The following is a 24,640-nucleotide window of genomic DNA, read 5'->3' as shown; positions in this document are numbered from 1 at the left end:
TTAATCCACGATTGCTGCACCGCCTTCTGCTGGCGAGCCAGGGGTTATGGGCGCCTCCTCGGCGCTCACGGGCGAGGGAGTTTCGCAGCGTTCGTGCGGTGATCCACCTCCCCATCGCTGCCGCCCGCACGTGGCCCGCATCGCGGGTCACGTGCACATCGGTCGCCGCCGAACGATCGTGAAAGCGCTCGCACACGTGACACCTGCGTCTGTGTGGCTGTGGGTGGGGGGGTTTTTACGATGGCAATTTTGAAGGGTTCATCGTCATGAAGTGACCTCGCCCAAACATCGATTATGCATCATCATCGTTAACTCATCATCGTCGTCGTCGGCAGCAGCAGCAGAAACGGCAACTTTAACTCTCAATGCCCATCGTTATCACGGACACCGATTGTGCTCACTTGTTTTGACTTGGGTCGTAGGTCGTAGGTCAGATATAGCCCATCAATAGTACCGGTCAGAATGTGCCCTTACTCGGCTCTGTACGACCAACATGACGACCAACACTGACTCGCAGACACACGGGCAATCAAAGCTACCAATGATGTCGTGTAAAATTATGCCCACAATGATGAGGTCGAGTTGCCCATGGCTGGAATGTGAACTCACGAATGATTGATTGATTCGGAGACACGCAGCTCAAACGGCCAAGTTGAGGCCCTAGCCCCGGTGAGAGTGAGCGGTGTATCTTGTTGACTCCTGTCCATTTTAATTGATCCAAATACGACACGGTTCCTAATCTCTCTGGCTTGCGTGCCACCACGGGAGATGGAAAATTCGGATTTAGTAGGACTCTCCTCCTCCCTCCCACTCCCCCTCCTACCCTCCCTGCCTCCCTTGATTTTCCTGCCATGGACAGTTCTGAAGTCAGAATAATAAATTGGTTCCCGAGTAAAGGTCATTGAGCTATACTCTTTGGTTTTTTCGGTAAAGTCACGTACGTACAAAATAAATAAAATAAATGAAAACTACATTTAGTTTTCAAATAAATAAAATAAAATAAATGAAAACTACATTTAGTTTTCTTTTATTTTATTTATTTTGAAATTAAAACTAAATTTAGTTTTCATTTATTTTATTTATTTTTTCACCTACGTGACTTTACCGACAAAACCAAAGAGTATGAATCCTTTCAGTCACGACAGCTTCAAATCTGAAGAGTCATTGAGCTAATTTGTTTTTAAGGGTGCTGCGACTCTGCCCGCAGGCAACATCAAATCCATTTCAAGGTTACATACACAACATTTAAATAAACACAATTCAACATCACGCGCCTTGTCCTCTGATGACGAGAGATGTAACAATAAGCTATTAAGCGATGTTGTGTTATGGGTTTATGTTATTTGCCAGTGCGGTAGGGGGGGAGGGACCCTGCATGCATTACCGTCCAGTCGACCTTCCTGGCAAGGGGGCTGCCCAGTGGAGAGAGAAAAACGCCGCGGGATTTCCACCCCCGGGGGCTCCGCAAGCCTCGCGTCCTCGGGGAGATGGAACGCGAAAATTGGCAACAAACTCCCAGAGCCCCCCCCCCCACTGTCCCCCCCCCCGTGGTGGGGGGACCACTGCCACTTTGCGAGCACCAAATAGTGGCGGTGGAGCCTGCAGAGAAGACCTCGGTGAGTCCCAGGACCGGTTACACAGAAACACAGAGACACACAGAGACACTACACACACAGACAGAGACACACACCACACAGAGACACTACACACACACCACACACACACAGACACGCCACACACACCACACGCACTACACAGACACTACACACACACAGACACGCCACACACACTACACACACACAGACACGCCACACACACCACACACACCACACACAGATACAACAACAACAACAACCGCCATTCGCCACTAAGTGGCGGTGACGTCACCACGACGCTTGTGCCAGGCTATGTGCACCCTGAGGCCACGTGAAGTGTCGAACGCCCGCTGGCAGGAGGTCACGGGGCAGACCCAGGTGCCACGGGTCGACTGACTGAGATGACTGGCTGATGCACCACCTGTACCCCCTACTGTGCCAACCTGCTGTGCTTTAGCCACCCGGCGCTCCGCTCGTTGTTGTGAGCGTCGCTCCTCCGCCCTCCGTTGTTGTTGGAGGGCGACTGCCTCCAACTGCCCAGTAGCATCCTTCACGAGCCTCCTCCACAGAGGCCGATCTTGACACCGCTGGTACCAGTCATCGGCAAGTCCACTCAGCTCCACGTCCTCCTGTACCACATCACTCCATCTCTTCTCTAGCCCGTGCCGCGCCCGCTTAGCCCCCTCAATCCGGCCAAACAAAAACTGTTTCGGCATGCGGTGGCTGGGCATGCGGGCTACATGACCCAGCCATCGCAGCCTTGCCTGCCGGAGGAGCTCACCGATGGGACCCTGCCCAGATCTTTCAAGGATTTGTGAGCTCCTCACACAATCCAGTCTGGTTAAACCCAGGATGGATCGTAGGCAGGCCAGCCTAAATGTTTCTAACCGGCGAAGATGTTCCATTAGGGGGGTCCACGTTTCGCAAGCGTAGAGAAGGGAGGGAATGACCGTGGCCGAGAAGACCTGAAGCTTAGTGCGGAGCGACAGACCAGGTAGCTTCCACACAGCGTTACGCAACCGATGAAAAGATATTGCCGCTCGACTGATTCGGAGTGAGACCTCTGCTGTTAAACTGGAGCCAGTCATAAGCACACTGCCCAGGTATGGGAAACTCTCCACTCTCTCCACAACTGCCCCATCACCGATTGGGAGTTGTGGGGGTGGAGTGTCCGATGGTACAAAATACCCAGGCAGGTGCTTAGTTTTGGTGGGGCTGATGGTAAGGCCCCACCTCTTAGTGGCACGCTCCAGTCTCAGCAGCAGCGTCTCCAACTCCTCCTCTGACTGAGCAGCTATTACCAAGTCATCAGCATACATAACGTGGTTGAGCAATCGGGAGCCATCCCTTGACCGCACCCGGGCATCGATTAGCCTCCCATTATATCTGTACCATATGGAGATTCCCCCGGTACAGCTATTGAAGGCTTCACGAACTACGTGGTCAAAATAGATGTTAAATAATGTGGGAGCCAGAGGACATCCCTGTCGCACCCCAAGGTGTACAGGGAATGGCTCTGACTCCCGGCCACGTAGTTTTACCCGGGCCCGCTCACCATCATGAAGGTCCTTAATGATCGTGAGCAGAGGGTCAGGGACTCCAAAAGCACGAAGAACGACCCAGAGCCCAGGCCTACTGATGGTATCATAGGCCTTGACCAGGTCAATAAAGCAGAGATGTAGGTCTTGTTGGAATTCGCTACACCTCTGCTGTAGCAGACGGACAGAAAATATGGCATCTGTGCAGGACCGCCCTTTCCTGAAACCGCATTGGGGCTCCGCAAGCCTCTCCTCAGCGTGCCTGGCAAGGCGATGCTGAATAATCCTTGCCAGGATCTTTCCCGGCATACTGAGGAGTGAGATGCCCCTGTAGTTGTTACAGTCTGTGCGGTCCCCCTTCTTAAAAAGGGGGACCACCAGGGCATCCTTCCAATCCTGCGGAACCCGTCCAGCGGTCCAGACTGTTGTTATGATGTCATATAGGGCAGTCTGTGCACAAACGCCACCCTCCCTCAGCATTTCGCTTGGGAGATCATCTCTGCCCGCTGCCTTTCCTGGTCTCAGACTCTGGATCGCCTTCAATACTTCCTCAGCAGATGGCACCTCAGCCAGCCACTCACAGGGGGTGACTTCATCCAATATTTGAGGCACCGCAGCCTCAGCAGGGTCATCCTCACTTTGTGCCACAATGTTTTCCTGGCTGAGGGATATTCCCTTCCCCAGGACCTCACAGAAATGCTCAGCAAATCTGCGAACCTGTTCCTGGGGGTCGGAAATTGGATCACCGTTTTTTCCCCTATTGATGGTAACAGGTGTGGTGCTGCAGGTTACTTTTTTGATGGAGTTAAATAGAGATTTGTGATCACGGGCCACTGAGGCAGACTCCATCTCCTCAGCAACCCGCGACCACCACCCATCCTTGCAGCGCCTCACGGCTCTCCGAACCTCCGAGCGAAGGCTGCGGTGAGCCTCCTCATTCTCTGACGTGGGATTCTGTAGCCGATGACAGTGGGCCTGTCGCTTTTTCTCAACCATCCTGAACAACTCCTCTGTCATCCAGGGTGTCTGGGGAGGTCTGGACCGCGTACCCAAAGCAGCCATTGCAGCTGCATGAGTCACAGTCCTAAACCTCGCCCATTTACCCTCGACATCAGGAGGAGTCGGGGACGATGCCAATCCCAGCCGCAAGCGATGATGAAATTCTCGCTTGCAACTTTCATCAGATAACTGAGACCAGGCCACTTTAGGTTGGAATGGGGTCCTGGGTGTACACCCACCACCGGAGTGGAAGAATGGCAGGCGCATCTTACAGATGACTAGTCGATGGTCAGAGGGCAGATCAGCTCCACGGTAGGTCCTGGTGTCAAGGACATGGGCTCGCATTCGCTGGTCCGTCACTATGTAGTCCAGCAGATGTTCTTGCTTGGACCCGGCATGCATCCATGATGTTGTGTGGATGCGCCGATGCCGGAACAGCGTGTTGGTAATTACAAGCCCATGGGCTGCACAAAAATCTAGCAGCCTCCTACCGTTGTTATTGAGCTGATCTGGCCCATGCCCTCCAATCACTCCAGACCAGGTGCCAGTATCATGACCAACTCGGGCATTGAAGTCACCCAACATGATGACTCTATCCCGAGGGGCCACTTTAGCCAGCACCTGTGACAGGAGGTCATAGAAGGCATCTGACTCATCGGCTTTGCCTGCATCCCTCCACGGATGTTCATCTTCGGTGGGGGCATAAGTAACCACGACCACCATTCCTCGCCTCCGGTTGATGGGAAGGCGAGCCCAAAGTAGCCTGGGGCTTACAGCTTCCCACACCTCACCGCCACCCTCCCACGCCCCCTTCATTCTTTTGTTCAAAAGAAGACCCACACCCTGTTGTTTGGCAGTCTGCTGCCCCGAGTAGAGGACTGTCCACCCCTCATGGTGGCAGGAGCCAGAGCCGGTCCACCGGACCTCCTGAATGCCGCATAGATCCAGGCGATACCGGTCCAGCTCCCGACAGAGGAGTGGCAGCCTCTCCTCTGCAGTGAGCGTTCGAACATTCCACGTGGCCACCCGTAGTGGCTTTTCGTTGTTTCTGGAGTAGCCCCGAGGGTAGGTATTCAATCTCCTGGCTCCGCCAATTGGGGTTTGGCCAGGAGACGTCATAGACGCCTGGCCCCCCGGGGCCTCCGGCACAAGCTTAGTTGTTACATATTTCAGTTTAATTCGTGGTTTCGTGGTAATTAATTGAAGGTGGAGGGGTTACCAGCCCCTCGCACCCGTCTAGAGCCCCCGTTTAGCCCCTGTGGTGGACACATATGCCATGAGGGGAGGAGCCAATCAAAATTGGATCTCCCCCCACAGCGCTGTCCACGACAGAGTTGCCCGTCCGGCACCGCGAGGAGGTAGGGGGTTGTTTTGCCGGACCACACACAGATACACACAGACACACAGATACACACACCACACACACAGAGACACTACACACCACACACACACAGACAAGCCACACACACCACACACAGACACGCCACACACTACACACAGAGACACTACACACACACAGACACGCCACATGCACTACACACACCACACACAGACACACCACACACACACAGACACGCCACAAACACCCCACACACAGACACACAGATACACACACAGATACAGACACACACACAGACACAACAACAACAACCGCCATTCGCCACTAAGTGGCGGTGACGTCAGCACGACGCTTGTGCCAGACCATGTGCACCTTGAGGCCACGTGAAGTGTCGTACGCCCGCGGGCAGGAGGTCACGGGGCAGACCCAGGTGCCACGGGTCGACTGACTGAGATGAATGGCTGGTGCACCACCTGTGCCCCCTACTGTGCCAACCTGCTGTGCTTCAGCCACCCGGCGCTCCGCTCGTTGTTGTGAGCATCGCTCCTCCGCCCTCCGTTGTTGTTGGAGGGGGACTGCCTCCAACTGCCCAATAGCGTCCTTCACGAGCCTCCTCCACAGAGGCCGATCTTGACACCGCTCGTACCAGTCATCGGCAAGTCCACTCAACTCCACGTCCTCCTGTACCACATCACTCCATCTCTTCTCTAGCCCGTGCCGCGCCCGTTTAGCCGAACAAAAGCTGTTTCGGCATGCGGTGGCTGGGCATGCGGGCTACATTACCCAGCCAACGTTGCCTTGCCTGCCAGAGGAGCTCACCGATGGGACCTTGCCCAGATCTTTCAAGGATTTTTGAGCTCCTCACACAATCCAGCCTGGTTAAACCCAGGATGGATCGTAGGCAGGCCAGCCTAAATGTTTCCATCCAGCGAAGATGCTCCATTAAGGGGATCCACGTTTCGCAAGCGTAGAGAAGGGAGGGAATGACCGTGGCCGAGAAGACCTGAAGCTTAGTGCGGAGTGACAGACCAGGTAGATTCCACACAGTGTTACGCAACCGATGAAAAGAGATTGCCGCTCGACTGATTCGGAGTGAGACCTCTGCTGTTAAACTGGAGCCTGTCATTAGCACACTGCCCAGGTATGGGAAACTCTCCACTCTCTCCACAACTGCCCCATCACCGAATGGGAGTTGTGGGGGTGGAGTGTCCGATGGTACAAAATATCCAGGCAGGTGCTTAGTTTTGGTGGGGCTGATGGTAAAGTCTCAGCAGCAGCGTCTCCAACTCCTCCTCTGAATGAGCAGCTATTACCAAATCATCAGCATACATAACGTGGTTGAGCAATAGGGAGCCATCACTTGACCGCACCCGGGCATCAATCAGCCTCCATTATATCTGTACCAAATGGAGATTCCCCGGTACAGCTATTGAAGGCTTCATGAACTACGTGGTCAAAATAGATGTTAAATAATGTGGGAGCCAGAGGACATCCCTGTCGCACCCCAAGGTGTACAGGGAATGGCTCTGACTCCCGGCTATGTAGTTTTTTTACCCGGGCCCGCTCACCATCATGAAGGTCCTTAATGATCGTGAGCAGAGGGTCAGGGACTCCAAAAGCACGAAGAACAACCCAGAGCCCAGGCCTACTGATGGTATCATAGACCTTGACCAGGTCAATAAAGCAGAGATGTAGGTCTTGTTGGAATTCCCTACATCTCTGCTGTAGCAGACGGACAGAAAATATGACATCTGTGCAGGACCGCCCTTTCCTGAAACCGCATTGGGGCTCCGCAAGCCTCTCCTCAGCGTGCCTGGCAAGGCGATGTTGAATAATCCTTGCCAGGACCTTTCCTGGCACACTGAGGAGTGAGATGCCCCTGTAGTTGTTACAGTCTGTGCGGCCCCCTTCTTAAAGAGGGGGACCACCAGGGCATCCTTCCAATCCTGCGGAACCCGTCCAGTGGTCCAGATTGTTGTTATGATGTCATATAGGGCAGTCTGTGCACAAACGCCACCCTCACACACACAGACACAGGCACACACACACAGAGACACAGGCACACACACACAGAGACACAGTGTATACACACAGTGTACACACACACACAGTGTATACACATAGTGTATACACACACAGTGTACACACACACACAGTGTATACACAATAATGTCCACGTTGTTGTAGCTGAGCCCACGCACCCAAGGGAGGGAGCAATGGAAAATTAATCTAAATCAACATAAAACTCCATCCCCGCTCTGTGACGTCACCACTCAGCATGACCTCATCGGCGTGAAACGCCAGGGGGAGGTGTGCCTTGTTAGTGACGTCATGCCACCAAGGCATTCACCCCACCCCCGTCCACCGCGCCCTTGAGCGTGACGTCACTGAAGTAGGCGCCTAGTTCAGTTTCTTCTTCTTGCTGCTGTGCTTGTCCCACCTGATGACGATTGCTTGTGTTGCGATCTAAACGCCGTGATCTATTATTTGTAGCGTAATATTTAGAATTTGCTACATTTTGACCCAGACGCCAGCATGCAACGGCCTACTCGTTTTGAATGACGCAACAATAGTACGGTGTACATACACTGTTAAGCAGACGGTGCGTATTTGTAAAATAACTTCTTGTTGTTACGATGTAACCTGTTGCAGGATATTTCACTGCAGTAATTCAATGTTGTTAATATGCCCGTCAATAATTTAAAGTGAATACTTGTCTGATTGTGCGCGTGCATGTAACATTTTGTCTGAGGGTCAAACATTGAATAAGTGATGTTAGGACAAAGTGTGTGTGTGTGTGTTTGAAAGTAACCTGTACAGAGAACTCAGGTGAGACCCGTTGTTCTTGTGATACAGGTCAAACGGTGTTTTGTGTTCCATGAAGCATCTGGAGCAACTCATTGTCTTTGAAATAGGGAGCACGCTCGGATCATTCATCAGTTACAAGGCATACCACTTGAAAGTTACACGTATAGGAGGAGGTACATTCTCTACAACACGAATTGTAATTTTGTCTTACGTGTTGAAGTAGATTTTGTCGAACTTGGACTAGAAATGCTCCTTGCTGATTAAGGTCTGGATGTTCACAACCATGGCTTGAAGCAAGCCCCGCTGCTGTTGAGACATTGTCCACCAAAACCGGTCCACAGTTGGCTTGCACACACAGTGTACACACACACAGTGTACACACACACACAGTGTACACACACATAGTGTACACACACACAGTGTACACACAGTGTACACACACAGTGTACACACAGTGTACACACACACAGTGTACACACACACAGTGTACACACAGTGTATATACATAGTGTACACACACATAGTGTACACACACAGTGTACACACACACAGTGTACACACAGTGTATATACACAGTGTACACAGACATAGTGTACACACACAGTGTACACACACACAGTGTACACACACACAGTGTACACACAGTGTATATACACAGTGTACACACACACACATAGTGTACACACACAGTGTACACACATAGTGTACACACACAGTGTACACACACAGTGTACACACACAGTGTCCACCAAAACCGGTCCACAGTTGGCTTGCACTGAAGCAATGCTGCAGTAATTATGGACTCGCACGAAGGCCGTGGGATTTATATTTCGTGTTAAACATTCCTTTGTTTCGTGGAGAGACCGATTAAATTAAAGACGTCTTGTCTGCTGATCTTGTTCATATCTGTGTACATCGATATCCCACATTGCTTGCACGTACACACCACACGCAATTAAATCAATAAAAATAAGAACGACTTCCAGGCATTGCGAAGATCGAGGAATCTCTTTCAATGGAGCGAGTTCAGTGTGTTCGATTCAACATCTCTCTGTCTCTGTCCGTCTGTGTCGTCTGTTTGCCTCTGTGTTTCTCTCTGCCTGTGTCTCTCTGTCGTCTCTGTGTTCCTCTTGTCTGTGTCTGTCCACCTGTCTTGTCTGTGTGTGTGTCTATCAGCGTCTATCCAACCGTATTCAACGACTGTCAGTAGCAACACGCGCCTGTTCAACTTCCACGGCCCGCGACTCAAACTCGTTTATCTGTAACTTTCGCACCGTACGTAGCAAACTGTGTTAACCCATGGGTCTCTGTGTGTGTATATAACTTCTTTCGCACCATACCTAGCCAACCGTGATAATCTATGGGTCTGTGTGAGTCTCTGTGTGTGTATCTGGAACTTATTTCGCACCGTATGTAGGCAACCGTGATAATCTATGGGTCTCTGTGTGAGTATGTGTGTGTGTATCTGTGTGAGTCTCTGTGTGTGTATTTGTGTGTGTCTCTGTGTGAGTCTCTGTGTGTGTATCTGTGTGTGTATCTGTGTGTGTATCTGTGTGTGTCTCTGTGTGTGTATCTGTGTGAGTCTCTGTGTGTGTCTCTGTGTGAGTCTGTGTGTGTGTATCTGTGTGTGTCTCTGTGTGAGTCTCTGTGTGTGTCTCTGTGTGAGTCTCTGTGTGTGTATCTGTGTGAGTCTCTGTGTGAGTCTCTGTGTGAGTCTCTGTGTATCTGGAACTTATTTCTCACCGTACGTAACCGAACCTGCCCAGGAGGAGCGGCTGGCATCTGTGGAGCTGTGGGCTGGGTAAATCTGTGAGCAGGAGCGAGAGACAATTAAGATCCCAAGCATTCACTACGTTATAAACAACATATTTGCACTCATAAGTCGCTTGCCTAATTGCACTCAGCAACTCGATGTTTCGTATCGAACCTCATCTCAAACAATGGAAGGGCGCCCCCTAGCGGCAGCTGCCCCTGTGTGGCACAAGGTGACCCTGCACCGACCTGCACGTGGCATGAGTCTGTCGGTAGGGGGCGATCATTACTGGAATTGCCACAATTTTGACCGTGACACCAACATGCAATGTGCGTTGTGAGTGACACAGTGGTTTGTTTGACATCCGCTGTTAAGCAGACTGCGCATGTTGTTGTGAATGTTACTGGAGTAGCCAGATGTGCCTGTCGGATTTGAACTTTGAACCTCAGCAATAAATAGAGAATGCACTACCATATTCCTGGTTCTTTAGGTAAAGTCACGTAGATAGAAAAATAAAAGATAAAAATAATAAATTAACATTTTAATAATAAAAAAATAATAAATAAAAATAATAAATTGAAAAAAAATTGATGAAAAGATGCCATGGGTCGACTGACTGAGATGACTGGCCAATGCACCACCTGTGCCCCCCACTACACACACAGAGTGTACACACACACAGTGTACACACACAGTGTACACACACACACAGTGTACACACACACAGTGTAAACACACACACAGTGTATACACACACAGTGTACACACACAGTGTATACAAATAATGTCCACGTTGTTGTTGTAGCTGAGCCCACACACCCAAGGGAGGGAGCAATGGAAAATGAATATAAATCAACTTAAACTCCAATCCCGCTCTGTGACGTCACCACTCAGCATTACTTCATCGGCGTGAAACGCCAGGGGGAGGTGTACCTCGCTAGTGACGTCATGTCACCAAGGTATTCCACCGCGATCTTGAGCGTGACGTCACCTCCGCTTGGGTCACTGCCGATTGCGTTCCAGTGCCAAGCCTTATTTGGGCAAAGCTACGCCCAGTGACGGCAACTCATTAACATAATGTGTTCGCTAAAGCCGTCGCGAGTTTATTGCGACGAGTTCATTGCCCACGACAAATGGGACGAGTGACATTAACATAATTTATTTATTCTCTAATTTATTCAGTTACGGAGCCGCTCATTGTGGGAGGAGCGTGTCTCGTACCCCGGATGTGACGTCGTGGCACCTGCTGCTGCGTGACGTCACGAGGTAACAGGAAGCTATCGCTTCCTGCACTGAAATCCGAGGTGAGAAATTCTCATTGCGATTGTTGTGGTTGTGGTGGTGGTTGTGGTTGTTGTTGTTTACCAAGGTAGAGCCTCTCTCTCTCGTAGGGATGTCAATTGAGTAGCAGCGAGCATAGGAATCGATGTCCAGGTTGGAACTTTACAACGCGGGGCCTAGCCACGCGGGGCCTTGCCTCCTGCCCTCGCCTGATTGCGTTCACTTTAATTATCTCGCTTAAGCTTAATTTGTCTTCACCCGGCTCGCCACTTTGTAACTTTGTTTTATTGCAAATATTCACGCAGTTTGTATTTTCTTTTGTTAGCAGGCCAAGCCCGCTTGAGCTGCTATACCGCTCTTGTTATCAGAAGCGACCTGCCCACAACAACACAAGGTGAGGCTTTGTCAACGTGTGTGAATGTTTTGACTTAAAACTTTGGTGACTGCAGGAATTAATATTCTTGGTTCTTTCGGTAAAGTCACGTAGATAGAAAATAAAATAAAAACAGATTATCATTTTTCTTTTTTAAATGAAGCAAAAAACCCCACAACGTTTCTATGGCAACATTAATGTTGAAGATGCTAGAGCTTACAGGAATATTTGACATTTGCCCTCATTGCGTGCCATGACAGTGCTGTTTGCACAGTCACACAGAGTCACTGTAAGATGATTTTCTTGGTCGTGTTTTTGTTTTGTCGCTTGTTGTGGTTGCACCCGATTCAAGAGCCGAATGGCTCACGGGACTATAACCAAAATAAATCAAACTGAAAATCAAAAAACTGAAACCGCGTGATGAATTTTGGGAAAGTTTTTCACTGCATCTCCAAATATAAAAGGCAAAGTTGTGATTGTGTGTGTTGTCTGTTCAAAATGTTTAGCGTACTTCCCGACATGCAACAAACTGTAAATTTGCCATGTGGGTGCTTTACAGACTGTACACCGTACAAACATTATACAAATACACTTTTGTGTTTTTGTTGGGGGGGGGGGAGCTCAATAATGCATAGATTTTTTGCACGGCAAGTGAGCTGTGACGTCAAATCTGTCACGTGACCCTCGCATGTGGAAGCATCACGCATTGTAGTGTAGTGGTTAGCGTTGTCTGTGTGTGTGTGTCTGTGTGTGTGTGCCTGTGTGTGTGTGTCTGTGTGTCTGTGTGTGTGTCTGTGTGTGTGTCTGTGTGTGTTTGTGTGTCTGTGTGTGTGTGTCTGTGTGTGTGTGTCTGTGTGTGTGTCTGTGTGTGTATCTGTGTGTGTGTCTGTCTGTGTCTGTGTGTATGTATCTGTGTGTGTCTGTGTGTGTGTCTGTGTGTGTGTGTATCTGTGTGTGTATCTGTGTGTGTGTGTCTGTGTGTGTGTGTCTGTGTGTGTGTGTCTGTGTCTGTCTGTGTGTGGAAGCGTAACGCATTGTAGTGTATCGGTTAGCGCTACGCCGCGCTACGAACCCGGCGACCCGAGTTTGATTCCCGTTCACGGCCACCACCGGTGATTATTAATTCAACCGCTTCTGGGCCTCCCCTAGGTCGACTCAGCCTTAAACGAGTAACTGTTGTGGTGTGAACATCGCCACTGGGGAGACAAAGGCGGCCGGATGTGGTGGATCCAAGTCCCGGGCGAAGCCGGGTAGTACAGCTAGTCGTGAATCCATGAATGAATATAGACGTGTAAGTCATGTGTGACTGTATATATTCATTCCTCCATGGCTCGTTACTGACGTGTAGATGGTGTGGATATTCTTATTTTCTGTCTGCAGCTGACGCTGGTCTGATGGAGCAAAGGCCCTCAGCACAGCATCTCGGTACGACAAGTCAACAATGCGACCAGCGTGCATACAGCACGGATCGGACTGGAAATTTGACACAGCACCAGAGAACTCGCACAGGAGAGAAACCCTTCAAGTGCACTGTGTGTGACAAGGCATTTGCATGGCCATCAGTTCTTCAGACCCACCAGAGAACTCACACAGGAGAGAAACCCTTCAAGTGCACTGTGTGTGAAGGCATTTTCACGGTCATCTGCTCTTAAAACACACCAGAGAACACACACGGGAGAGAAACCCTTCAAGTGCAGTGTGTGTGGGAAGACATTTTCAGATTCATTTGCTCTTAAAACACACCAGAGAACACACACGGGAGAGAAACCCTTCATGTGCAGTGTGTGTGGGAAGGCATTTCCAGATTCATCTAATCTTAAAACACACCAGAGAACACACACGGGAGAGAAACCCTTCAAGTGCAGTGTGTGTGTGAAGGCATTTTCACGGTCATCTGCTCTTAAAACACATCAGAGAACACACACGGGAGAGAAATCCTTGTGCAGTGTGTGTGGGAAGACATTTTCTGATTCTGCTCTTAAAAAACACCAGAGAACACACACGGGAGAGAAACCCTTCAGGTGCAGTGTGTGTGGGAAGACATTTTCAGATTCATCTACTCTTAAAACACACCAGAGAACACACACGGGAGAGAAACCCTTCATGTGCAGTGTGTGTGGGAAGGCATTTCCAGATTCATCTAATATTAAAAAACACCAGAGAACACACACGGGAGAGAAACCCTTCAAGTGCAGTGTGTGTGGGAAGGCATTTTCGCGGTCATCTGCTCTTAAAACACACCAGAGAACACACACGGGAGAGAAACCCTTCAGGTGCAGTGTGTGTGGGAAGACATTTTCAGATTCATCTACTCTTAAAAAACACCACATAACACACATGGGAGAGAAATCCTTCTTGTGCAGTGTGTGTGGGAAGACATTTTCTGATTCATCTGCTCTTAAAACACACGAGAAAACACACACGGGAGAGAAATCCTTGTGCAGTGTGTGTGGGAAGGCATTTTCTGATTCTGCTCTTAAAAAACACCAGAGAACACACACGGGAGAGAAACCCTTCAGGTGCAGTGTGTGTGGGAAGACATTTTCAGATTCATCTACTCTTAAAACACACCAGAGAACACACACGGGAGAGAAACCCTTCAAGTGCAGTGTGTGTGTGAAGGCATTTTCGCGGTCATCTGCTCTTAAAACACACCAGAGAACACACACGGGAGAGAAACCCTTCAGGTGCAGTGTGTGTGGGAAGACATTTTCAGATTCATCTACTCTTAAAAAACACCACAGAACACACATGGGAGAGAAATCCTTCTTGTGCAGTGTGTGTGGGAAGACATTTTCTGATTCATCTGCTCTTAAAACACACCAGAGAACACACACGGGAGAGAAACCCTTCAAGTGCAGTGTGTGTGTGAAGGCATTTTCACGGTCATCTGCTCTTAAAACACACCAGAGAACACACACGGGAGAGAAATCCTTGTGCAGTGTGTGTGGGAAGACATTTTCTGATTCTGCTCTTAAAAAACACCAGAGAACACACACGGGAGAGAAACCCTTCAGGTGCAGTGTGTGTGGGAAGACATTTTCAGATTCATCTACTCTTAAAACACACCAGAGAACACACACGGGAGAGAAACCCTTCAAGTGCAGTGTTTGTGTGAAGGCATTTTCGCGGTCATCTGCTCTTAAAACACACCAGAGAACACACACGGGAGAGAAACCCTTCAAGTGCAGTGTGTGTGGGAAGGCATTTTCACAGTCATCTGGTCTTAAATCACACCAGAGAACACACACGGGAGAGAAACCCTTCAAGTGTAGTGTGTGTGGGTAGGCATTTTCACAGTCATCTGCTCTTAAAAAACACCAGAGTACACACGGGAGAGAAACCTTTCAAGTGCAGTGTTTGCGGGAAGGCATTTGCACACTCATCAAATCTTCAAGTACACCGGAGAACACAGAAGCATCAGAAGATCCACAAGGAGTGGAGTCTGAAATCAGCTTGTGAAAGTCAAAGTGCTGCAATGAGCCCATCCCTCATGAAACACGAACCAGAAGAAAATCCCAGCTTGGACACTTTTAAAGGTATCGAGGTGAAATGTGAAGAGGTGATGGTGAAGAGGGAAGAGGTGATGGTGAAATGTGAAGAGGTGATGGTGAAGAGCGAAGAAGTGAAGGTAAAATGTGAAGGTGAAGATTCAACTCCAAAATGGGACCTTCACATCGTGAAGCAGGAGGAGAATTATGACTGAGGCAGAGTGAGGCAACTCCCAGCAGTTTGTGGAAGTGGAGGTGTGGGTGGACTTCCTCTGAGACAATACAAAGTCAAGTGGAGACCCGGTAGATGTGTAAGCTTGATATAATGTTGCTCCAATAGATGCACCTTTGTCACAGGCCTTTAATGACAATAATGTGAAATTGGACACTCACTTCCTAGTTCAACCTGCAGAGTAAGAGCAGCCAGTCTTTGTGGGCCCGTGGTTTGGGTAGATCTCTAACCAGGAGCGAGAGCTAATAAGCTCCCAAGCATTCACGATGTTCTCATGATAATTGCATTTACACGGTGCTTGCTTAACCGCCTCAGCAACTCGGAGTTTCGTGTCGTACCTCGTCTGAATCACTCGAAGAGCATCCCCAAGTAGCAGCTGCCCCTGTGTGGCACAGGGTGGTGGCCCTGCACCGGCCTGCATGTGGACAAGAGCCTGTCAGTAGGGGGCGATGATTGATGCGTCATCTCAGTTGTGTAGTTTGTAGGTAATCTTGATTCGAAGCTGTTGTGACTGCAGGAATCCACACTCTTGAGTTATTTCGGTAAAGTCACCACGTGGGTATAAACATAACAGATCATGGCGTTTAGATCACAACACAAGCAATCGTCAGGTGGGACAACCACAGCAAGAGAAACTGCTGAAGTAGTAGGCGCCTACTCCAGCAGTTTCTTCTTCTTGCTGTGCTTGTCCCACCTGATGACGATTGCTTGTGTTGCCATCGAAGCGCCGTGATCTATTATTTGTAGCGTATTTAGAATTTGCTACATTTGACCCAGACGCCAGCATGCAACGGCCTACTCGTTTTGAATGACGCAACAATAGTACGTTGTACATACACTGTTAAGCAGACGGTGCGTATTTTTCTTGTTAATAAGATGTAACGTGATGCAGTCAATTTCGCTGCAGTAATTCAATTTTGTTAATATGCCCGTCAATAATTTAGAATGAATACTTGTCTGATTGTGTGCGTGCATGTAACATTTTGTCTGAGGGTCACACATTGAATAAGTGATGTTAGGACAAAGTGTGTGTGTTTTGGAAGTAACCTGTACAGATAACTCGGGTGAGACCCGTTGTTCTTGTGATACAGGTCAAAGGGTACTTTTGTGTTTCACGAAGCGTCTGCCTCTGGAGCAACTCATCGTCTTTGAAATAGGGAGCACGCTCGGATCATTCATGAGTTACAAGGCATACCACTTGAAAGTTACACGTATAGGAGGAGGTACATTCTCTACAACACAAATTGTAGTTTTGTCTTACGTGTTGACGTAGATTTTGTCTACTGGGACTAGAAATGCGCCTTGTTGATTGACGTCTGGATGTTCGTTACCTATCGGTTGAAGCAAACCCCACTGCTGTTGTTGAGATGCTGTGCACCTTTGGTTCTATTGGGTAAAGTCACGTAGGTGAAAATAAAATAACAAAAAATCACGACGTTTCGGCCACAACACAAGCGGCCTTCATCAGGTGAAGGGACGAGCCTGTCTGGAGGACAGCGCTGGAGTGGAAGAAGCCACGCTTAGATCACAACATTTAAGCTTGTCAAGGGGCACCTCTGCGGATGTGTATACTTTAACTTAGCTATTTCAATGAGCCATTTCAATGCTAAATTATATGCTAATTCCTTTGTCAAAGCCCGTGGTCTTCTTCTCACACAGCTTAAATGTCGTGATCTAAGCGTGGCTTCTTCCACTCCAGTGCTGTCCTCCAGACAAGCTCGTCCCTTCACCTGATGAAGGCCGCTTGTGTTGTGGCCGAAACATCGTGATTTTTTGTTATTTTATTTTCACCTACGTGACTTTACCCAATAGAACCAAAGAGTATGGATCCTAGCAGTCACGAAAGCTTTAAATCTAGAAATGCTGTGCACCATTTAATGGTCCAACACATTGACGGCCTTCAGGCCAGGAAAGTCACAACATTTGCACACGAAGGACGCATTCACGCAAGTACCCCATGCTCCGTTTTGAAGTTTTAAAATGAAACATCTTTGAATTGTGTTGTGTTTTGAATTAGATGATTTTATTTCTTCATTGAAAGCTTGTATCAATTTACATCTTGGAGACTTCATTGAAAAGGACATTTCGTGTGAATTTTCTCTCGTCATTAAGTAGATGGCCTTGCCGGGGGTTTGGTTCAATGCGGACACAAACAGTGTACACACACACAGTGTACACACACATAGTGTACACACAGTGTACACACACACACAGTGTACACACAGTGTACACACAGTGTACACACACAGTGTACACACACACAGTGTATACACTTAGTGTACACACACACAGTGTACACACACAGTGACACAGTGTATACACACAGTGCACACAGACACAGTGTACACACACACAGTCCACGTTGTTGCTGAGCTCACACACCCAAGGGAGGGAGCAATGGAAAATGAATCTAAATCAACTTAAACTCCAACCCCGCTCTGTGATGTCACCACTCTGCATTACCTCATCGGCGTGAAACGCCATGGGGACGTGTACCTCGATAGTGACGTCATGTCACCAAGGTATTCACCCGTCCACCGTGCTCTTGAACGTGACGTCACCTCCGCTTGGGTCGCTGCCGACGTCTTTCCAGTGGCAATCCTTATTTGGGCAAAGCTACGCCCAGTGACTGGTGGCTCATTAACATAATGTGTCCGTTAAAGCCGTCGCGAGTTTATTGCGACGGGTTCAGCGCCTACGACCCTATCCCTCGACATATGGGCCTACCTTATTAACATAATTTATTCAATTTTGATTTAAAGCTTTCGTGACTGCAGTAATTCTTATTCTTAGTTTTTTCGGTAAAGTCACGTTGAAGAGAAACAACAAAATAACAAAATATATATAAAACAATAAAAAATTCTCACGACGTTTCGACCATAACTCAAACGGTCATCATCAGGTGTTCATGATGACCGTTTGAGTTATGGTCGAAACGTCGTGAGAATTTTTTATTGTTTTATATATATTTTGTTGTTTCTCTTCAACGTGACTTTACCGAAAAAACTAAGAATATAATTTATTCAGTTAGAGAGCCGCTCGTGGGGGGGAAGTGACGTCATACTACTTCCTGCTGTCGCGAGGCAACAGGAAGCTGCCGTGTGCGCGCTTGCACTGAAATCCGAGGTGAGAAATTCTCGTGGTGGTGGTTGTGGTGGTGGTGGTTGTTGTTGTTTACCAAGGTAGAGCCTCTCTCGTAGGGATGTCAGTTGAGTAGCAGCGAGCATGGGAATCGATGTCCCGGTTGGAACTTTACAACGCGGGGCCTAGCCACGCGTGGCCTTGCCTCCTGCCCTCGCCTGATTGCGTTCACTTTAATTATCTCGCTTAAGTTTAATTTGTCTTCACCCGGCTCGCCACTTTGTAACTTTGTTTTATTGTAAATATTCACGCAGTTTTTATTTTCTTTTGTTACCAGGCCAAGCCCGCTTGAGCTGCTATACCGCTCTTGTTATCAGAAGCCACCTGCCCACAACAACACAAGGTGAGGCTTTGTCAACGTGTGTGAATGTTTTGACTTAAAACTTTGGTGACTGCAGGAATTCATTTTCTTGGTTCTTTCGGTAAAGTCACGTAGATAGAAAATAAAATAAAAATAACAGATAATAATTTTTCTTTTTTTTAAATGAAGCAAAAAACCCCACAACGTTTCTATGGCAACATTAATGTTGAAGATGCGAGGGCTTACAGGAATATTTATGACATTTGCCCTCTCATTGCGTGCCATGACAGTGCTGTTTGCACAGTCACACATAGTCACTGTAAGATTATTTTCTTGGTCGTGTTTTTGTTTTGTTGCTTGTTGTGGTTGCACCCGATTCAAGAGCCGAATGGCTCACGGGACTATAACCAAAATAAATCAAACTGAAAATCAAAAATACTGAAACCGCGTGATGAATTTGGGAAAGTTTTTCACTGCATCTCCAAATATATAAAAGGCAAAGTTGTGATTGTGTGTGTCTGTTCAAAATGTTTAGCGTACTTCTCGACATGCAACAAACTGGAAATTTGCCATGTGGGTACTTTACAGACTGTACACCGTGCAGACATTATACAAATACACTTTTGTGTTTTTGTTGGGGGGGGGGGAGCTCAATAATGTATAGATTTTTTGCACGGCAAGTGAGCTGTGACGTCAAATCTGTCACGTGACCCTCGCATGTGGAAGAGGAACGCATTGTAGTGTAGCGGTTAGCATTGTCTGTGTGTTTGTGTGTCTGTGTGTGTGTGTATGTGTGTGTGTATGTGTGTGTGTCTGTGTGTGTGTGTGTCTGTGTGTATCTGTCTGTGTGTGTCTGTGTGTGTATCTGTGTGTGTCTGTATCTGTGTGTGTGTATGTGTGTCTGTGTGTGTGTGTCTGTGTGTCTGTGTATCTGTGTGTGTGTGTGGAAGAGTAACTCATTGTAGTGTAGCGGTTAGCGCTACGCTGCGCAACGAACCCGGCGACCCGAGTTCGATTCCCGCTCACGGCCACCACCGGTAATGATTATTTGAACCGCTTCTGGGCCTCCCCTAGGTCGACTCAGCCTCAAACGAGTAACTGCTGTGGTGGTGTGAACATCGCCACTGGGGAGACAAAGGCGGCCGGACGTGGTGGATCCAAGTCCCGGGCGAAGCCGGGTAGTACAGCTAGTCATGAATACATGAATGAATATAGACGTGTAAGTCACGTGTGACTGTATATATTAATTCCTCCATGGCTCGATACTGACGTGTAGATGGTGTGGATATTCTTATTTTCTGTCTGCAGCTGACGCTGGTCTGATGGAGCAAATGCACTCAGCACAGCAACTCGGTACGACAAGTCAACAATGCGACCAGCGTGCATACGGCACGGATCGGACTGGAAATTTGACACAGCACCAGAGAACTCACACAGGAGAGAAACCCTTCAAGTGCACTGTGTGTGACAAGGCATTTTCAGATTCATCGACTCTTACAAAACACCAGAGAACACACACGGGAGAGAAACCCTTCAAGTGCACTGTGTGTGGGAAGGCATTTTCAGATTCATCGACTCTTAAAAAACACCAGAGAACACACACGGGAGAGAAACCCTTCAAGTGCACTGTGTGTGGGAAGGCATTTTCACAGTCATCTGCTCTTAAAATTCACCAGAGAACACACACGGGAGAGAAACCCTTCAAGTGCAGTGTGTGTGGGAAGACATTTTCTGATTCATCTGCTCTTAAAAAACACCAGAGAACACACACGGGAGAGAAACCCTTCAAGTGCAGTGTGTGTGGGAAGACATTTTCAGATTCATCTACTCTTAAAAAACACCAGAGAACACACACGGGAGAGAAACCCTTCAAGTGCAGTGTTTGTGGGAAGACATTTTCACGGTCATCTGCTCTTAAAACACACCAGAGAACACACACGGAAGAGAAACCCTTCTTGTGCAGTGTGTGTGGGAAGACATTTTCTGATTCATCTGCTCTTAAAATACACCAGAGAACACACACAGGAGAGAAACCCTTCAAGTGCAGTGTGTGTGGGAAGGCATTTTCAGATTCATTTGCTCTTAAAACACACCAGAGAACACACACGGGAGAGAAACCCTTCAAGTGCAGTGTGTGTGGGACGGCATTTTCAGATTCATCTACTCTTAAAAAACACCAGAGAACACACACGGGAGAGAAACCCTTCAAGTGCAGTGTGTGTGGGAAGGCATTTTCAGATTCGTTTGCTCTTAAAACACACCAGAGAACACACACGGGAGAGAAACCCTTCAAGTGCACTGCGTGTGGGACGGCATTTTCAGATTCATCTACTCTTAAAAAACACCAGAGAACACACACGGGAGAGAAACCCTTCAAGTGCAGTGTGTGTGGGAAGACATTTTCAGATTCATCTACTCTTAAAAAACACCAGAGAACACACACGGGAGAGAAACCCTTCAAGTGCAGTGTGTGTGGGAGGACATTTTCATATTCATCTAATCTTAAAAAACACCAGAGAACACACACGGGAGAGAAACCCTTCAGGTGCAGTGTGTGTGGGAAGACATTTTCATGGTCATCTGCTCTTAAAACACACCAGAGAACACACACGGAAGAGAAACCCTTCAAGTGCACTGTGTGTGGGAAGGCATTTTCAGATTCATCGACTCTTAAAAAACACCAGAGAACACACACGGGAGAGAAACCCTTCAAGTGCACTGTGTGTGGGAAGGCATTTTCACAGTCATCTGCTCTTAAAATTCACCAGAGAACACACACGGGAGAGAAACCCTTCAAGTGCAGTGTGTGTGGGAAGACATTTTCTGATTCATCTGCTCTTAAAAAACACCAGAGAACACACACGGGAGAGAAACCCTTCAAGTGCAGTGTGTGTGGGAAGACATTTTCTGATTCATCTGCTCTTAAAAAACACCAGAGAACACACACGGGAGAGAAACCCTTCAAGTGCAGTGTGTGTGGGACGGCATTTTCAGATTCATCTACTCTTAAAAAACACCAGAGAACACACACGGGAGAGAAACCCTTCAAGTGCAGTGTGTGTGGGAAGACATTTTCATGGTCATCTGCTCTTAAAACACACCAGAGAACACACACGGAAGAGAAACCCTTCAAGTGCACTGTGTGTGGGAAGGCATTTTCAGATTCATCGACTCTTAAAAAACACCAGAGAACACGCACGGGAGAGAAACCCTTCAAGTGCACTGTGTGTGGGAAGGCATTTTCACAGTCATCTGCTCTTAAAATTCACCAGAGAACACACACGGGAGAGAAACCCTTCAAGTGCAGTGTGTGTGGGAAGACATTTTCTGATTCATCTGCTCTTAAAAAACACCAGAGAACACACACGGGAGAGAAACCCTTCAAGTGCAGTGTGTGTGGGAAGACATTTTCTGATTCATCTGCTCTTAAAAAACACCAGAGAACACACACGGGAGAGAAACCCTTCAAGTGCAGTGTGTGTGGGACGGCATTTTCAGATTCATCTACTCTTAAAAAACACCAGAGAACACACACGGGAGAGAAACCCTTCAAGTGCAGTGTGTGTGGGAAGGCATTTTCAGATTCGTTTGCTCTTAAAACACACCAGAGAACACACACGAGAGAGAAACCCTTCAAGTGCAGTGTGTGTGGGAAGACATTTTCAGATTCATCTACTCTTAAAAAACACCAGAGAACACACACGGGAGAGAAACCCTTCAAGTGCAGTGTGTGTGGGAGGACATTTTCATATTCATCTAATCTTAAAAAACACCAGAGAACACACACGGGAGAGAAACCCTTCAGGTGCAGTGTGTGTGGGAAGACATTTTCATGGTCATCTGCTCTTAAAACACACCAGAGAACACACACGGAAGAGAAACCCTTCAAGTGCAGTGTGTGTGTGAAGACATTTTCAGATTCATTTGCTCTTAAAGCACACCAGAGAACACACACGGGAGAGAAACCCTTCAAGTGCAGTGTGTGTGTGAAGGCATTTTCACGGTCATCTGCTCTTAAAACACACCAGAGAACACACACGGGAGAGAAACCCTTCTTGTGCAGTGTGTGTGGGAAAACATTTTCTGATTCATCTGCTCTTAAAAAACACCTGAGAACACACACGGGAGAGAAACCCTCCAGGTGCAGTGTGTGTGGGAAGACATTTTCAGATTCATCTACTCTTAAAATTTAAAACACCAGAGAACACACACGGGAGAGAAACCCTTTAAGTGCAGTGTTTGTGGGACGGCATTTTCAGATTCATCTACTCTTAAAAAACACCAGAGAACACACACGGGAGAGAAACCCTTCAAGTGCAGTGTGTGTGGGAAGGCATTTTCAGATTCGTTTGCTCTTAAAACACACCAGAGAACACACACGGGAGAGAAACCCTTCAAGTGCAGTGTGTGTGGGACGGCATTTTCAGATTCATCTACTCTTAAAAAACACCAGAGAACACACACGGGAGAGAAACCCTTCAAGTGCAGTGTGTGTGGGAGGACATTTTCATATTCATCTAATCTTAAAAAAACACCAGAGAACACACACGGGAGAGAAACCCTTCAGGTGCAGTGTGTGTGGGAAGACATTTTCATGGTCATCTGCTCTTAAAACACACCAGAGAACACACACGGAAGAGAAACCCTTCAAGTGCAGTGTGTGTGTGAAGACATTTTCAGATTCATTTGCTCTTAAAGCACACCAGAGAACACACACGGGAGAGAAACCCTTCAAGTGCAGTGTGTGTGTGAAGGCATTTTCACGGTCATCTGCTCTTAAAACACACCAGAGAACACACACGGGAGAGAAACCCTTCTTGTGCAGTGTGTGTGGGAAAACATTTTCTGATTCATCTGCTCTTAAAAAACACCTGAGAACACACACGGGAGAGAAACCCTCCAGGTGCAGTGTGTGTGGGAAGACATTTTCAGATTCATCTACTCTTAAAATTTAAAACACCAGAGAACACACACGGGAGAGAAACCCTTTAAGTGCAGTGTTTGTGGGACGGCATTTTCAGATTCATCTACTCTTAAAAAACACCAGAGAACACACACGGGAGAGAAACCCTTCAAGTGCAGTGTGTGTGGGAAGGCATTTTCAGATTCGTTTGCTCTTAAAACACACCAGAGAACACACACGGGAGAGAAACCCTTCAAGTGCAGTGTGTGTGGGACGGCATTTTCAGATTCATCTACTCTTAAAAAACACCAGAGAACACACACGGGAGAGAAACCCTTCAAGTGCAGTGTGTGTGGGAGGACATTTTCATATTCATCTAATCTTAAAAAAACACCAGAGAACACACACGGGAGAGAAACCCTTCAGGTGCAGTGTGTGTGGGAAGACATTTTCATGGTCATCTGCTCTTAAAACACACCAGAGAACACACACGGGAGAGAAACCCTTCAAGTGCAGTGTGTGTGAAGACATTTTCTGATTCATCTACTCTTAAAAGACACCAGAGAACACACACGGGAGAGAACCCCTTCAAGTGCAGTGTGTGTGGGAAAACATTTTCTGATTCATCTGCTCTTAAAAAACACCAGAGAACACACACGGGAGAGAAACCCTCCAGGTGCAGTGTGTGTGGGAAGACATTTTCAGATTCATCTACTCTTAAAAAACACCAGAGAACACACACGGGAGAGAAACCCTTCAAGTGCAGTGTTTGTGGGAAGACATTTTCACGGTCATCTGCTCTTAAAACACACCAGAGAACACACACGGGAGAGAAACCCTTCTTGTGCAGTGTGTGTGGGAAGACATTTTCTGATTCATCTGCTCT

General features: G+C 47.9%; 1 protein-coding gene and 1 pseudogene across 1 annotated transcript; both read left to right on the top strand.

Moving 5' to 3' along the window:
* Positions 1 to 46: 46 nt before the first annotated feature.
* Positions 47 to 16,359, top strand: LOC142922441 (uncharacterized; annotated as a pseudogene).
* Positions 16,360 to 20,163: 3,804 nt separating this feature from the next.
* Positions 20,164 to 23,223, top strand: LOC142922453 (uncharacterized). The gene has a single exon (XM_076063252.1). The coding sequence runs from the start codon at positions 20,174 to 20,176 to the stop codon at positions 23,042 to 23,044; it is 2,871 nt and encodes a 956-aa protein (XP_075919367.1). The 5' UTR covers positions 20,164 to 20,173; the 3' UTR covers positions 23,045 to 23,223.
* The last annotated feature ends 1,417 nt before the right edge of the window (positions 23,224 to 24,640 follow it).

This window comes from Petromyzon marinus, unplaced genomic scaffold, assembly GCF_048934315.1.
Source record: "Petromyzon marinus isolate PM22_M1 ecotype Great Lakes invasive population unplaced genomic scaffold, UKy_Petmar_22M1.pri1.0 PM_G_Scaffold_96, whole genome shotgun sequence".
Classification (NCBI taxonomy): Eukaryota; Metazoa; Chordata; class Hyperoartia; order Petromyzontiformes; family Petromyzontidae; genus Petromyzon; species Petromyzon marinus.
The sequence above is the reverse complement of the archived record's forward strand: the minus strand, read 5'-3'. Positions and strand labels throughout refer to the sequence as shown.